General features: G+C 39.9%; 1 protein-coding gene and 1 pseudogene across 1 annotated transcript; both read left to right on the top strand.

The window, feature by feature from the left end:
- The first annotated feature begins 225 nt into the window (after positions 1-225).
- Positions 226-2,355, top strand: LOC125540565 (desmethyl-deoxy-podophyllotoxin synthase-like). Its single transcript, XM_048704177.2, has 2 exons — positions 226-1,176; positions 1,674-2,355. The coding sequence occupies exons 1-2, from the start codon at positions 271-273 to the stop codon at positions 2,307-2,309; spliced, it is 1,542 nt and encodes a 513-aa protein (XP_048560134.2). The 5' UTR covers positions 226-270; the 3' UTR covers positions 2,310-2,355.
- Positions 2,356-10,835: 8,480 nt separating this feature from the next.
- On the top strand, positions 10,836-12,178 carry LOC125540564 (L-type lectin-domain containing receptor kinase IX.2-like; annotated as a pseudogene).
- The last annotated feature ends 5,636 nt before the right edge of the window (positions 12,179-17,814 follow it).

A 17,814-nucleotide genomic window follows, 5' to 3' on the forward strand; every position in this document is an offset into this window, starting at 1 on the left:
GCGGGGAGCTACATGATCCGAAGATGCTCTAACGACTCAGCGACAGGTCCCGTCCGGTGGGCCGGTCGATGGACGCCTCAGTCAAGACTAAACCAGACTGAACAGCGTCCACCCTTACGTGTGTGTGTGTGTATCACTATATATACATAGGACCATACTCGACTATGAATTCAGGACAATATTTCTTAAACCTAATACTAGCAATTTAGTTCCAGTAGGTGTATATAAACAAACTAAAGACTTCACGATACCACACTAACTCGCACATGCATGGATTATCAACTCTCCTACGGACTTGGCTTGATCGCAGTGGGAGCGATTCTATCCTACTTGGTTCTCTCCCATGCTGTTGGCGCTAAGGACACTAGAGCCAAGCTTCCTCCAGGTCCATGGAACCTTCCCGTCGTTGGGAGCCTCCATCACCTCGTCGGCACGCTGCCGCACCACGCGCTGCTCCGCCTATCGCGCCGGTACGGCCAGCTGATGCTGCTCAGGCTCGGAGAGGTGCCCACCGTCATCGTCTCCACGCCCGAGGCGGCCATGGAGGTGCTGAAGACGAAGGACCTCGTCTTTGCCAGCCGTCCGAGCGGCCCCACACGTGAGCTCGTAAGCTGCGGCGGCAAAGGACTCGTCCTTACACCCTATGGCGAGCACTGGCGGCAGATGCGCAAGGTCTGCATGGTCGAGGTGCTCAGCGCGAGGCAGGTTCGGCGAATGGACTCCATCAAGCAAGACGAGATCGCTGACCTCGTCAATTCCATTGTGGCTGCCTCGCCGGCCGCCGTCGTCAACCTCGGCCAGGGTATGGCCAAGCTTGCCAACAATATCATCGCCAAGGCGGTGTTCGGTGGCAAGTGCCAGCAGCAAGGAACGTACCTCGATGAGCTCGACAAGATGTTGGTGCTTGTGGGAGGGTTCTGCCTAGTGGACCTTTTCCCATCATCGCGGTTGGTACGGTGGTTCAGCGGCACAATGCGCGACCTGAGGAGGAGCCACGGCCGGGTACAGAAAATCCTGGGGGACATCATCGTTGAGCGCAAGAATATGAAAGAGAATGCCTCCGCCAGCGCCGGCACTAAAGACAACGAGGACCTGCTAGACGTGCTCCTGAGGCTGCAGAAGGAAGACACCCTCAGTTTCCCTCTGACGTCTGAGATCATAGGCACGGTCATCTTTGTAAGTGATTCTTCTTTCTAGCTCCCTTGCTGTAGCTCAGACGGGAACTGCCCTTTGATTTCTGCGTGTATATACATTATACCCCTGGTATAAGTAATAATTTAAAAAGGTCAAAAAATTAGATGTTTTTTAGAATAAACTTTACTTTCTTTTGCACTAGTATATAAATTTTCATGAATAAAAAACCACCGTTGACTTCAGGTCAAGAAAACAAATTTATTGCTATTACAAGTCACTATTCACACTATTTTGGCCAAGTATTTTTGTTTATTGTTAATAAAGTAAATGGGTTTTTTTCTTTTTGTGAGGACTTTTTTACAAGTACAATGGAAGATCAAGTTAATTTCAAAAATATATTTAAATTTTTTGACTTTTCATTAATTATTGTTTTTTCTTCCATATAGAGTGTATATACACCCGTTGACCAAACGTGCATGTCCTTGCTAACACACACAATATATAATGTACTTGTCCATTTGTCACATCCATTGTTCCAGGACATATTTGCAGCTGCAACCGATACTACCGCTGCCACGCTAGAATGGGCCATGGCGGAACTCATCCGCAACCCAAAGGTGATGGCAAGGGCGAAACTCGAAGTCAGACAGAGTCTCGCACAGGGACAATCCACAATAACGAGCACGGACCTTGGCAATCTTCAATACCTACGAATGGTGATCAAGGAAACACTAAGGCTACACCCACCTGTGCCGCTGATACGCAGGGCAACCCAAGATAAGTGCCAAGTCATGGGTTACCACATTCCCAAAGGCATCCATGTCATGATAAACGTGTTTGCAGTGGGAAGGGACCCGAGCCACTGGGGGGAGGACGCGGCGGAGTTCAGGCCCGAGAGGTTCGAGAGGAACGACGCTATGCATGTGGACTACAGCTCGGGGACACAGATGGAGTTCGTCCCATTCGGATTTGGTCGTAGGCAGTGCCCCGGAGCCCTGTTGGCCACAACGACGATTGAGATGGTGCTAGCAAATCTCTTGTACCGCTTTGACTGGTCGATTCCGGGTGGGGCAAGCCCGGAGGCTCTGGACATGAACGAGGTGTTTGGCCTTATTGTGCATTGCAGGTCCAACTTGTGTGTGCAGGCAGCAACTTGCCATCCGCAGCTCCACTAGTGTCCTACAAATGGCATCCAAGAAGCAAGCTCATCGAACAAGTTTATTGGTGGACCAAGATTCTCTGTCTTAATTCATCGTACTATTACCCTTGGCTGGTTGACAAGTGAGCTAGCTTGTTGTTCTCCACAAAGTCAGGTGATTTAAGTCAGTGAATTTTAGGCGGACCTGGGTCTAGGGTCCATCCAACAATAGAGATGGGTCTACAATAATTGGTATGCATGTTCGGTTGAATTTCATGGCCATGTACCCACACATTTATCTATTATCTATTACTCGTATGAGTGTATACATTATCCAGTGTTAACATTTCTTAACATATCTTATCCGAGTTATAGTTGCAAAGTTATCACATAATCATGTTTAACATATTATGTGTAAATAATTAAAGCCAAGGACTTAATGGGCTGAAAACAAATTGAACTGGGCCTACATCGAACACGGAATACTAACAAGTGCGCAGGAGCACTAGATAGTGGCTGCCGCAGTTGGGTCGAATCTCAACCGAACTGGCTATTATGTTGGTCCATGGGTTACTTGAAGAAAAAAATCAGGGACTTTTTTGTAAAACCTATGATGAAGGACGAGTAGAAACGCTCCGTACTTTATTAGTAGGTATAGATATTTTTGCTTCCTTTTATCCCTTTTCTATTGTCATTTATATTTTCACTTTTTTCTGACTACACATTGAACAATGTTCGCGAAATGGCTACACATCGAACATTTACTAAATAAATGTTGAACATTTTTCAATTGAACGTCAATCATTTTTTAAATACATGATGATCGTTTCTCAATTGAACGAACTATGAAATTTTTTGTGAATGCGCGAAAACTTTATTGTTATGAACATTTTTGCTATCATGAATTTGTTTTTATCGCTGTATGAACATTTAAAAAAATAGCATGAACATATTTTAAAATGCGCGGAATTTTTTTTAATGCCATGAATGTTTTCTAAACCCACGAGAACAAAATGTTTACATGCCCTAATCATTTTTATAATACACGGTGCAGATTTCTTAAAATCTAAACAAAATAACTTTTCCATAGATCTGTTTATTGCAGAACATTTTCTAAATATAAATATAGGTATGAGAAAAAAAAATGAAAGGAAAAAAACACACAATCCTCACACTGAAAAAAGAAGAAACAAACTATAGGGTCGGCCCACTACATGCTGCCCTTGATGCGACAGATCCTACGGACTGGCAGCATGCGACACGTTGGGGCGCATCTATGTCTCGCCGAGATCACTAACTAAGGGGTATCCCTTGCAAAGGTTACTCTCACCTTCTCAGGCGTTGACAATTGTTGCACTGCATATGCGTCACTTTTCACAACCTGGCAGTTTTTCCTATTTTCTTAGATTTGTACATTTAAAATGTTTTATCGCTTTAACCATCCGTCCAAATCTTGAACCAATTTCATTGTCAGATTTCTCGCACGAGGTCTTCGAAACTAGATCCAATGTTAATAGATTTTGATGAACATTTTTTCACAAAATAAACCAAAAAAAAGGAGTCGGGAGAATTTTTTAATATTGTTCCCCCTTTTTCGAGAAGCACATCGCAGAAACAAATCTGTACCTCCATGAGAAGAAAATATAGGCTTCTCAAGGAAGAAAAAATGTGTTATTTTTCCTTTCTGAGAAGCACAACTTATCGTGGAAAGAAGTATATCCTTCTCATGCAAGCAAAAAAAAAAAGCATTTTCCCCTTTTTGGGAGGCACAGGTGTTCTTCTGGTGAATGCAAATTTGTGCTTCTTATGGAAACAAATAAACTCATATTGTTCCTTTGTCGAGAGACACAGTTGTGCTTCTCGCGGAAGCAGATCTGCGCCTCCACTAGAATCAAATATGTGCTTCTTGTGAAAGAAAAATATTATATTTTTTCCTTTCCAAGAGGCATAGGTGTGCTTCTCGCGGAAGAAAATCAGTGCCTCCACGAGAATCAAATCGAAAGAAAATGTGTTTTCTTTTTTGCTTTCGGTGAAACACAGTTGTGTTTCTCATGGAAGCAAAAAAACATTATTTACAGCTGTACTTCTCGCTCAACCAAATATGTGCATCCACGATAAACACACATGTGCTTCTCGTGCAAGCACAAAAATAATTCCCACAAAAAACTCAAATGGAGGACCAGCACACGACACATGCCGGCGGTTGGATGCATCACTTGATGCCCTCGCAGCCCAGCCAATTGACCATTGCGGGACTCCCACAAAGGGGTACCCCTTGATTAGTTGCTCTCAGGTTGCGCTCGCTGCGAGATGGTAGCTCACCTCGCCTTGAGGGACCCAATAGTGGGCCGATGTAGAAGGAGCCAATTGCTTTGTTTCCTTTGGTTGTTCACTCTTTCTTGCTTACTTTTTGTTTCCTATTTTTATTTAAATTTTGAAATATATTTATTTAAAAATTCATGTTTCCTCAATTTTTTTAAACTTTATAGTGCATTGAAAAGTATTCATGTAACGTAAAATTTTGCAAGTGTAGTTTGATCAAAAAATGTTCATATCATTCAGAAAATTCATTTTATTAAAATAATCATGTATTTTAGAAAAATATGATTGTGAGATTCAAAATATCAAACGATCTAAGATTGTGTTAGCATAATATTTGAAAAAAAAGTTTCGTACCATTCAAAAATATTCAGTGCGTGTTTTCAAAAAGTCACCATTTATTTAAAAATAATTAATGTGCATTTATTAGATGTCCAACTTGTACTTGGAAAATATTTAACGTGTATGTGAAAAATGTACAATCTACATAAGAAAGATATTTAACTTGTATTTAAATAAAGTTAATATATATTTGACAAAAAAACGTATCATGGCATTTACGGAAAAGTGTTCAATATGTGTTTAAAAATGTCACCATGTATTTAAAAGAATTAATGTGCATTTATAAAATGTTCAACTTGTACTTTTATAAAAGTGTTCAATTTTTTAACGTGTATTTATGTATAAAAGTGTTCAATTTTCTAACGTGTATTTATGTATAAAATGTTCAACTTGTAATTTTATAAAAAAATTAATGTGCATTTATAAAAGTGTTCAATTTTTTAACGTGTATCCGAAACAATGTTCGATATGTATAGAAAAGATACTAGACATATATTGATATAAATACGATATGTATTGGAAAAATAATTAAAAAGTAAAATAAAAAACAAAACAAATCATGGCATTTATGAAAAGTTCAATGATGGTTGTTGAAAATGCTCAGTGTGCACTGGGGAAGCCCTCAACATGTATTTCAGAAAATATTCAACATGTATTTGGAAAATGCTTAATGCTTATCTGGTCATAATATTCAACCCACATTTGAAAAAAATTAAAGATGTATTAAAATAAGGTCCACGTGTATTTCAAAAATAAATATAAGAGTAGATTGTTTTGTTATGTTTGCCTATTAATTTATATATATATATATATATATATATATATATATTATCTATATTTGATAAATTACTTTACTTTAATTTTTCAAAATTTGATCATGCATTATGTAAGTGTTCATCTAATATATTCAAAAAATGGTATATCATTCAAGAAACTCATTATATTCAAAGGAATACTTGTGTTTAAACCTAAGTTTTTGGTAGTTAAAAAATATCGTACAATGTAGAAGTGTATTGGCATAATTTTAAAAAATGTATCATACCTTTCAAGAAGTTTTTTATTCCACTTCAAAAAATTGCACTTTTAAAATTGTTCATGGCATTTATGGAAAATGTTCAATGTGTGTTTAAAAAATATTTCCATGTATTTTAATAAGTTTGATATGGAAAAATGTTCAATGTGTGTTCTAAAAATGTTCAATGTGCACTTGGAAAATGCTCAACATGCATATGGGAAACTGCTCAACCTGCATTTGAAAACTATATAACGTCTATCTAGAAACTATATTCAACCTATATACAAAAAATGGCCAACATGTAGTTAAAAGTCGGCTTGTATTTGAAAAGTAAAAATATATTAAAAAACACAGTATCTACACTTTTGTAAATGCAGTTTACTTTCATGAATTTTGGTGGAGCAGAGTGCTAAGGGCTTGAAGTGATGTGTTGGTTTCAATCGGCTGCTGTAAGGGAAGAGGTGGAGAAAGGAGGACTAGTGGATCCTGGCCCTTGCCGCCGGGATGGCTTCGTTTTAAAATGTTTCTTTTTGAGTTGTTAGGGTTTGTGCCCTGCTAAGAGAGGCAAGACGGCGGCAGCTCTCAAGATGGAATAAGGTTCTCCCTCCCTAGCCCTTTTCCGGTGATGCATCTAGAGTCATCGGTGGGCGTATGGAGGTTTGTCTTTGACGGATCTTGCATGATTCGTTCGGCGTTTGTCTTGTGTAGACCCGCATGGATCCGGTCTTCGTTCGTCTGTTTTTGTCTGTGTACAGGTTGGATCCCTCCGATCTATGCTTCTCTTCATCGGTTGCGGTTCCTATTCTGGTGTGCTGGTCCTATGGGGCCTTAGCACGATAAATTTCGGACTAGCTATTACAATACGGTTTGCCCGGATCCAATGAGGGAGGGGTGATGATGGGGGCACGTCTACAGCTCGCTACATTGTTTTTAGGCGATGAATTGATTGAAAGTTTTCTTTGTACTACCTTAACACTTGATGAATTGATTGAAAGTTTTCGCCGAGGAAAAAGAGGAGGCCTAGTGCCTGCACCTACGACGAGAGCTGCCTCTCACGAGGACCACACGAGGGGGGAGGGATATCATTTTTAGTTGACCTACCCAAATATACTCTTCAAGTCGTCTTTTTCTGTAGCACCAACTTGCCGGTGGTACGCCATCACTAGTAGAAAACAGGCCTTTCGTTCGGGCCTGATAAGCCCATTAGTCCCGGTTCAGTCACGAACCGGGACTAATGTGAGCATTGGTCCCGGTTCGTGCGACTAAAGGCATTAGTCCCGGTTCAAATGAGCCCTTTAGTCCCGGTTTGAGACACGAACCAAGACTAAAGGGTGCTATCCCTTTACTCCCGGTTCGTGTCTCAAACCGGGACTAAAGACTAGACCTTTAGTCCCGGTTTGAGACACGAACTGGGACTAAAGGGTGCAATGCCCTTTTGTCCCGGTTCGTACCTCAAACCGGGACTAAAGGTCCCATTTTCAAACTCTACCCCCACCCCCGGTGGATCGCCTTTTCAGTTTCGTAAAAAGCAAAAGAAAATGATAAAAACTTCAGAAAAAAAAAATCTTTGAGATGTAGTTATATTACTACATCTACTAGTTAGGAAAATTAAAAAACTTAAATCTGGACATGTTTTGCAAAAAAGCGTCATAAAAAAGTAAAACGGTTATAACTTTTGCATACGATGTCGGAAAAAATGTATAATATATTAAAATGTTCAGCACAAAAATCCGCATCCGATTTTGACGGCCTACGGCCGGTTTGCAAATTTTTAGAATTATGAAATTCTAAAAGGAAAAAAGTTATGCTCAAATTTCAGTTTTTTTAAATTTTGGTTAAATCAGGTCAAACTTTGGCCAAACTACTTATTCAAGAAGTATAAGTGTTACTAAATAATTATTCAAGACTATTAGTGTTACTAAATAATTATGACGGTTTTTTTGAATTTTGGTCAAATCTGGTTAAACTGTGGTCAAACTATGGTCAAACTACTTATTCAAGAATATTAGTGTTAGTACATAATTATTCCAGAATATTAGTGTTACTAAATAATTATTTCAATTTTTTGAATATATGTCAAATCTGGTCAAACTGTGGTCAAACTATGGTCAAACTACTTATTTAATAAATATTAGTGTTACTAAATAATTATTGTTTTTTAGAATAATAGTTTCAAACTCAAACAGTGAATAGGATTAATAGGATTAATATGATTGACATCTTACTATTGTCAAGCTAAACTCCTGAGGGTTAATAGGATTGACATCTTACTATTGTCAGGAAAACAACAAGTGCAGACTTGGAAACAAGGGGCAATAGAACCCGGAAGTTAAGCATGTCGGGAAAGTTAGAGGATGGGTGACCGGCCGGGAAAGTTAGATGATTTGGAATGATGAGGGGTGATTAGAGATTAGAGGTTAAATAGAGCAGTGCTAAGGGGTGATTAGAGATTAAATTGGAAAATAATTCAGAAATTTGAAAATAAAAAAAATTCAAAAAACTTAAAAAATAAAAAAAATTACGGTAAAATACCTTTAGTCCCGATTGGTGTTAGTCCTGGTTGGTGTTACCAACCGGGACTAAAGATGGAGCTCCAGACAGCGGCCATGTGGACGGCCTTTAGTCCCGGTTCGTGTCAGAACCGGGACTAAAGCGGGAGGCTTTAATAAGAACCGGGACTAAAGGCCCTCTAGAACCGGGACAAATGGCCCTTTTTGTACTAGTGCATGTTTGTTGGAACTAACTACCCCATGTACTACCTCCGTCTCGGTGAAAAAGTCATTCGCGTAGTTCTAGATCGACGATTTAACTATCTAAATATGTATTATATGAGACAAAATATATATATTTAGAAACTACATCTGCGTAGGAATTTAGTGATATATTTTTCATGACATATAACACATATTTAATTGCTCAAATCGTTGATCTAGAACTACGTGAATGATTTATTCACCAAGACCGAGGTAGTACTAACAATTTAAACTCAATTATTGGCGTAGTTGTTAGAACTTTGAAGAAAAGCCAAAGCAATGCTACGTACGTACGCTCAAGTAACCAACTTGCATGGCAGGTTCAGCGTAGTTATATAGTTGAAAAACTGGATTTTCCAGTGCATGAACTTGCGCTGACGATTGACTTTCGTCCATATGCCGCCCGTTACTGTCCACGGCCTTTTCTTTTTGCAGAGAGTGAGACGACGACCTTGACCTACGAAGAAGCGATGCAGCCCACTTGATCGGCCGATAAATACGGCGTCGATCGAACCGTTGCTAGTCACTAGGAACCGCGCAGCTCCTCCTCCTCCTCTTCGCTTGCTTACACCGTTCTCTCGCTGCCGCTCCGGCCGCAGTGGCCTTACCCTTCTCCTTCAGCTTCGACTTCACCAACGCATCCAGCTACCGCCTAGATGACCTCAAACTCCATGGTCACGCCACTGTGGGTCCCGGCCTGGTCGACGTGACCTGCAACCAGAATTCATGGGGAAAGCACCCTACGAGTTGCGTGGGACGGGTGTCGTACGCGCACCCGGTGCCCTTCACCCCCGCGTACTATTACTAGAAAAATTGATGCGTGCACACATGCATAAAGTGCTTTCACCCCGCGTACACACATGCATGCAGTTATCCCACTTCTCGTACACACCTACATGGAAAGAAAATTGTGGGCTTGATTGTGGTTACGACACCGTAATTAATTGGGCATTAAACCAAACGCGTCTAAAATCACTCCGTTTGTGGAAATGCATGAGAATTGAAACGCGCCGTGTAAACTATGATGGAGGGAGTATCCAAACTATATGGTTGATAAAATATTAGAAAATGAATCAAAATATTATATTATAGTTGTAAATGGAACCAACGATAAATGGGCTTGATTAAGACTTGGTATTTGGAACGGAGATATAAAATCGGAGCCCGGTATTCAATACTGAGCACTATGGTGAACTAAATATCAAGTTTCAATTTCCATAAGGCTATTTGGGGCCCTCCCTGTCTCTCTGTATTGGTGAGAGAATCAATAAATGCTTTGAACCATGGTGAAAATTAAACATTGAACGCTAATTTTTTCATAAAGGAAAAGTGGGATACAACTTCCTTATGTTGACCTATGATAAGTTATCACTTGTAAATAGTTACATACACAAATGTAATATATGCATGCAAAAGCATCATTATTGGTAATCAGGACTGTGTATTGGGTTAAATATATAATAACTATAATATTGACCAAGAAAAGCTAGAAGTATATTCTTTATAAGTTTCTTGATCGCTAAATCTAGTAGTCCCAAGAAGCTAGACATATTTATATCTTAAACATGAACCAAGAGAGAGAGAAAAAGAGGAGAGACCTAGCAGCCCTAGTATGATTGAGTGTATTTTGCATATAATGTCAATTGCTTAAAAATGATTAACAAACGTCTCAAAAGAAAAAAAAATACACTATGAAATATGCTAACAAACCATTAGTTCAAAAGAACCCGACAACTTGAACACCAGCTAGACGAGCGTGTGCCATTGACGCCTCCATCTGAGGGCAAAGAAGAAGAGGGTAAGAGATCATGGGGTAAGATCAGAATGGGTCCAAGGAAACACTAGCGACATGGAGAAGAGAAACCAAAAAAAAAATATGTGTGGCTTGGGACGATGAGGTGACAGGTGGGAAATCATGGGAGAAGGGATGTGAGTTTCTTCAAGGCAGGATGGCTTGGCTTCGTAGAACATTATATTAGATCTCATCCATTAATTTTGGTTTATTAATGAAGGGCGCATATATGTTTCTGATTTTTTGTGGGACTTTTAGCCTATTTCTTTCTTACTAGCCCATCAATTACTTTTAGTTTATTATATACTAATGCTGTTTTGGTGCATGCATGCAGATCGTGACATGAAGGCAATGGTTGTTGAAGGGTCGATTGGAGGAGTTGTTCACCCGCAAAAAAAGGGAGTTGTTCAAGTGGACAAGGACCACAAGCCATGACTTTGTGGCACGATCTGGAGGAGCCAGACGGTTTGAGTACCATGTTCTAGCTGCTGCAACAGATGACTTCTCTGTGGATAGGGTTATTTGGCGAGGTGCCTTTGGAGTGGTCTACAGGGATAGATTATCCAAGGAATCATCATTAGGTACACCCTCGAGAGAATCAGATAGTCCATCCTCCAAAGAATCGGGGTGTGTCGATGAACCCGAGATCGAAGGAATCTGCAGACGACATCGAGGTGGCTTTAAAGAAGATCTTGAAAGAGACAAGGGGAGGAAATATGGACTTCTTCACCGAGATGAACACCATTAGCGAAGCTAAGCACAAGAATCTTGTCAAGCTGAAAGGTTGGTGTTATAGAGAAAATAGCCGGAACCTGCTCGATTTCATGTGTTGGTGTTGCAGCAAGAAGGAGGATGATGAGCTCTTTCTTGTTTATGAGCTAGTGTCTAATGGCAATCTGCACTACCACTTACGCGAGGGTAAGCAAGTAATATCATGGCCAACAAGGTATTGTACACCAAGGATTATTTTTTCCTTACATTATTTCAATTTGCAAGGATTAAAAGTCTTATATATTGTTATAAACGTTGCAGAGATTCATTAATTTGTGTGTCTGCCTGTTAGGTACCAAATCGTGAAAGGTATTGGCTCTGCTCTTGTTTACCTCCACGATGAGTCCGACCCTTACATTCTGCATAGAGATATCAAACCGAGCAACATACTCCTGGACAACAACTTCAACCCCAAGCTTGCTGACTTCGGGCTGTCGAGGATCGGCAACCAGGACAACACGACGCCCATGAAAACTGCTTTAGGGACGGAAGGGTACATAGATCCAGAATGCAGGAAAGATGGGAAAGTCAAGTTCCACCGTAGTTCTGATGTATACAGCTTTGGAATCGTCCTACTAGACATTGTATGCACAGGGAAGTCTAGGGAGCAAGTCTGGGAGCTATATAAAGGAGGCAATGTCATGGAGGCTGCATATGAAAGGTTGCATGGCGAGGACGACTTGGACAAGAGGCGGATGCAGATGCAGATGCAGCGTGTGGTTGTCCTGTGACTTTGGTGTTCTCTTCTTGATGGTGCCAAAAGGCCTACCATTCAAAAGGCAATGGAGGTCCTTCAGCGTGACGAGCAGTTGCCTGACCTTAACTGCTTGTTGAACACTTCGGCACCCTCAACACAGCAAGACACTTACGCTAGTAGCTCTGACCTGCAGGCACTTATATCACATGACAGTTAGATCTTTCGGTGAAGGCCATGATGACCTTTTGGGTGGTTATGACGTCGGTCGATGTGGAGTACTTCAGAATAAATGCATGCAGATATAGTCGGCTCTCAACGTTCCTAACTACGTGCTTCTTATGCATCTTGCGGTTAATAATATGTTTCTTATCTCATTTACTGTTGCCGTATGGATCATGTTGGTCTTGGTTTGCATTCATCTTGGGTTGCCTACATCAGTGGATAGAAAGGAAATTAGTTTTATCACTGGGGCGGGATGTTTTTGAGCTCACGTAAACCAACGTTGTAAAATATATAAGAAGTTCCTGTCATACTTAATGAAATTACAGGAAGCTTACAAACCAATGAAACAACTATAATAAGATATTCGATCTGCAAAGTTTAATTACAGTATTCCAACAGTAATTAGATGTATGGTTATGGACAATAATTAACTTTGAGGACCCAACTTCGTTGGCACACAAACACACTTATAACACGACATGAGGTAATGAGGATATTCTGGCATACATTGAATATACATTTATATAAATAACAGAAACAATTCATGTAAACTTGATATATTGTAAGAAGATAGAAGCATGCCCAGAAGCAAATTAGCTTCTCTTCTAGTGATGCGATGTTGAATCTACTACAAATACCTGCAAAAAAACAGGATGGCGAAATTTAAGTAAAATGAACGGATAACCAGATTCCTTATTTACAAATCAATTTACTATGCATAATTTGTTGCAGAGATAGATATAGCTCCAGATCTTTGCATATCGGTATATCTACAATAGATGATCAGAACCATTAAAAAAATACTTTCCTGAAAGACAGCTTGTACATAGCAAAAAATACGCCATGGTTGACAACTCTGTATGCATGCTTCAATCTTTTTTCCGGCAGTTTGAGCATCACATGTACATGCTACTGTGAAGGAGATATAGGTTATAGGGTAGCTAGAACAAAATAGAGATAGCCATGGTACATGAATGTAAGAAGAATAAGCATATATTAACAGGAATAAGACTGTAGGTATAAGATAGTTGGTAGTGTGCCAATAAATATAGTGTTCGTAAATAATAATGCCAGATGACAAAATTATATACACTTATTACTTCAGCAAGAACACTCACCAGTTTCAATTTTTCAACAAAAACTTATTGATCCCTCGCAAAAAAAAACAAAAACTTATTGATAGAAATTAAAAAAGAATCTGCAGAGAGGACATGTCACATGTAGCAATAACTGAAGTATAGATCACAAATATTCTTTTCTGAGCACGGGCTCAGATGCTCCTGAAATTTCTCCCGTCAGACGACCATGCGGATCTGTGCCGCGCAGCGTATTCCCGGGGGTTTGATCCTAATCTAGGATGGATATTGGTTCAAAATAAACAATCAAAATGATTTGCAGACTCAGTAAATAAAATGGATCAAGAAATTGGGAATTAAGAGAAACCATGAATTTGGGATCTGTATTTATCTCCCTCACAGGAACATCAAGGTAAAGGATATAGGACTGCAGTACAATATATATGCCATATTTTAAGCCTTTACAACGGAAAAGAAGAGTATGAATATAGCACATATCATACCTATCAAGAAGAGACACTGGAAATTATTCATATGGTGCTAGGTAGATAACTAATATCCATAAGAAATGCTTATTGAACTCCTTTTGTTCCAAAATTGCAAAACATGAGACTTCTACATGAACGAATGAACTTGTTACTATCACTGATTGCAGCAAAGATTAGGAGACATACTGAGTAGATTATGGATCATAAAGATTACGCAGATTTATTTTTGACCGAAATCAGCTTCCAATTCATCAAAGGCATTGGATTAAAACAATTGCACAGACAAATATGAGAATGATTGGGAATATAAATTGTCAAGCTATTGTAGCGCAAGATGTTATCATATGTAGCTGCTGCACATATAGTTTTACAATGTAGAAATACTGTGAGTTTTGCGAAAGAATTTTGGGACACCCGAATTATTTTCTAACAGATGATGTGACATGCTGTTTCATCAGAGCCTATTTTGTCCACCTGCCGCTCATCCTCCTGTATGTTACTCAAGGGGGCGTTGTTCATTGTTTGGCTTCGGACACTGGTATGTATTTCTCAAGTTTTTTGTAATGTCTGGAGCTGGTGTTTGTTATAACCAAGGGTTCCAGATTTTGAACTGTTGGGTTTCTGCTCTCTCTGAAAGAAAAGGCTCAGGGATGAGAATGATGATAAAAAATATATCCTGACCTTTGTAAGCAAGTAGTCAAATAAAATAGGAGAGGCGAAAAATACAACAGGGTTACACATATTATGCCCCAAATGTTGAGCTTCATGCGTACCGATTTGAATCTCTTGCCCGTAGACTGTAGCCACATAATGACCTGTTGATGCAAAATTAAAGACGATGAAAAGCAGGATGCGTAAGATGGCAAATGGAAAAAGTAACCAAAATAATGAGGTGAATCTTGGAATGCAAAGAAGATCAATGGGAATGAAATGAGGTGAGCCGAGCAGACTTCAAAGGGCAATCGATTCGTTTCTTCTGTAGATGGCGGGGAGAGGAAGTGGAGCGCCGTCTGGAACATTATTAGGAGAGGGAGCGTCAGACATCAGTTAGTCTACTTTTTTTGAGTAAACATCAGTTAGTCTATGGTTGTTTGCTATACATCATGACAGGCGAAGATACACCGGGTGGGCCGGTGGAAGCAATGGGCTGCAGAGAGGATGCAACAGTAGGCTGTGCAAGCTTGCTACGGCCTTTTTCATTGGGAGGGAGGAAAGCCGGAGTGGACAGAGGGGAAAGCTGGGAGGGAGGAAAGCGGTGGCGTATTCGTCGACAAAAAAACAAAGCAAAGCGGGAGGATGGGCTTGGCTGCGATTACATTGGGAGGGAGGAAAGCTGGGGCGATGGGCTGGGCTGGATTACGTCCGTCCGCAACTTCTCTGGTTGGTCCTACAAGTAGTAACTAAAGCCGACGTGTTTGTTTTGTATAGTGGTTGGTCCCGCTTGTAAGTCTCTACCAATACGCTGACGGGGCAGTATCGCTGATGTGGATAGCCTGCATGTTAATAGAAATAGGTTAGTGGGGATGAACTATTTAGGTATTATAGATGTGAGTGTAACAAAAGGTTATGTAAGACATTCGTTATACGAGTGAGGGTTGGCCTTATTTGCATTTGTATTAGTTTATCCTACAATGTAGCTTGCTCTTTTGACCTTTGCCTCAAAATATAAAAAGGGTGTATTAACCCTTTAGAATCCATGGTTGGGTAGGATGACACATGAAGTATTATGCAATTTACAAAAGGGACACTGCAAAGAAAAGAAGGCACACATATGAAGCTATCACTTTTTAACAAACTACTGATTTATTTTGATTTGTGAAATACAAATGTAATGGCCGTGTTCCAAAGTTCACTAAGAAATGACCAGCCCTATCATCTGTAATCAATAGGAATAATTCAATAGGATACAGAGGTTTTGCAACAATTTTGGTAGACTTTGATCAATAGTCAAATTCCATGATAAGGTCAATTAGTAACTTCCATAGTAAAGATTGATTTAAATCAACCATGGTAACTTGTGAAAGATTATAAATTGAATTATATAGATTTCTAAATCAAATATACTATAGCGGCGAAATATTGTAGGAATATTGACAACTCAATGGTATTGGAATTTCACATATGTTGCAAAACTGAAGGTAACATCAACGTACAATGATAATTACTATGATGCTTATATGTTAACCTACTATTTGAACAGGGTTATAACCACCTGTAATCTTGATCTATTATAAATGTCCAAGCAAATACATGTGAAGTGGTACGAAAGGAAAGGAAAACTTGGATTTCTAGGAATAAATAGATACTTTTCTTTACAAAAAGCTAGCATACATGTCAATAAAATATATAACAAAAGAGGATATATGCCAAATAGAAGAGAGAGCATAGTGTTCCTGAATGTAGATTAAATTGATATGTAGATCATTCCTGAATGAATAGGTGGGGTACCTACCAACTCACAAAGATTTGTACTATGCATAAATATATAGATGCGGTTTACCTAGTTAGTCCTTTCTTGTTTCTTTTCAAAAAGGAGGTTCAAACTCCAGCCTCTTGGACTACCACTGATGGCAAGAAAACCCGAGTGTTGTAATGTAATGGTGTGTCTTCAGTCCAGGGAACATGGGAGACAAAATCAACAGAGGAATACTAAGCTATAGTTATGTTATTGTTGTTCGATAATCATCTAGTTCTGCCCTGCTTGGCTGCTTTGTACAACACAACAAAAGTGTAATAAAAAGTTTAGCCTCATCAAAATAAAATTGGTATAGATCGAATATAAACTCTAACATGAGCTGCATAGGAATGTATGAAATTATGTCCAAACTAAAAAGAGACAAAGAACATCATGTATTCCCAGTTAGTAAACACATTCAAATATTGGTCAATGTACATTAGAGGATTTGCTTTATGAGGCTACAAGCATAAGATTTCGTGAGATTTTGGCTCAATACATATTTCCCACCATACAACATTGTTGTAATAAATTTCTACCCTTATCAAAGAAATTAGCATAAATTAAGTTAAACTCTATCATGAGTTTGGTAGACATGCATGTATAACCTCTGATGAATAGCCAGTTGAACGGGAAACAAGCAAATTCAAATTATACACGAACTGAAAAGAGAAAAGGAATTTGCCCTTGGTTTTTCAACACATCCCACTATCATCAATCTTCCTTAGGGAATTTTCTTTATCACGCCAAGGCGGGATCGGCATAGAGCTTGGCGAGGACGGTAGCGTCTGTGTGCTAGGTGTCAAGATGCTCCTCCGCCGCGATGTGCTCTGCCTCTATTTGTGTTGAACGACATTTTTTGTCCGGGCCATGTCTAGCTGTCCGCTCAGGCGACTATGGGCAGGGAGGGTGGAGTGGGGGTCCGGTTGAAGATGCTCTAACTTATTGAATGTAAAAAATGACACCTTTTTTGTGAAACAACCAAGTCTTCCTTGTCTCTGACACCACACAACTTGCCGATAGGTGGTACGCCGTGTTCTCCGAAGATGCCAAACTAGACTCGTCTAGCTACACACGTTTAAGTGACCAGCTAGCTAATCTCTAGCAGCTCACAACTTAGCCACCATGGGCCCGTGTGTATGGTTGCGAGTGTAAATTCTGAAAGGAGATCGTTGCATCTTCTCCGGTGGATCTCCAGCCCGCCTGCGTTGTCGGCCCCATTGGTCTCCGGCCGCGGTTATTAGTCTCCATCTCAGGTGAGCCTCCAACTACCACACCCGTCGGCTTAATCACAGTCCAGTTCATTTTGATGGTGCATCCGAATAGGAATCTTAATTGCGTGACCTGTTTCTCCCGGGAACCACCCATGCCACTTAGAGCCAGTTTAGACCAATATCAAGATCCAATTGAAGCCATTGCAGGGCAGGCGTGTTGATCGGATTGAATTTATTCCCTAATTTATTTTCTATGTTACTTAGCTTGCGTTCGTACTATTTCGGTCACCGCAGAAGCTGTATGCTCGATCCATGAGTGATGTACTGCGAACTACTCCATCCGTTCCATAATTCTTGTTGGGGTTTTAGTCCAAATTAGTGCACCAAAAGAACAACGG

Source organism: Triticum urartu, chromosome 2A, assembly GCF_056163025.1.
Source record: "Triticum urartu cultivar PI428250 chromosome 2A, HENAU_Tu73, whole genome shotgun sequence".
Taxonomy (NCBI): domain Eukaryota; kingdom Viridiplantae; phylum Streptophyta; class Magnoliopsida; order Poales; family Poaceae; genus Triticum; species Triticum urartu.

What these genes read in the sequence shown, in the direction of transcription:
- LOC125540565 (XM_048704177.2), top strand. Translation starts at nt 271, where the DNA reads ATGGATTATCAACTCTCCTACGGACTTGGCTTGATCGCAGTGGGAGCG. An exon ending in TCATAGGCACGGTCATCTTT is followed by an intron (nt 1,177 to 1,673) that starts GTAAGTGATTCT and finishes CCATTGTTCCAG; the next exon opens with GACATATTTGCAGCTGCAAC.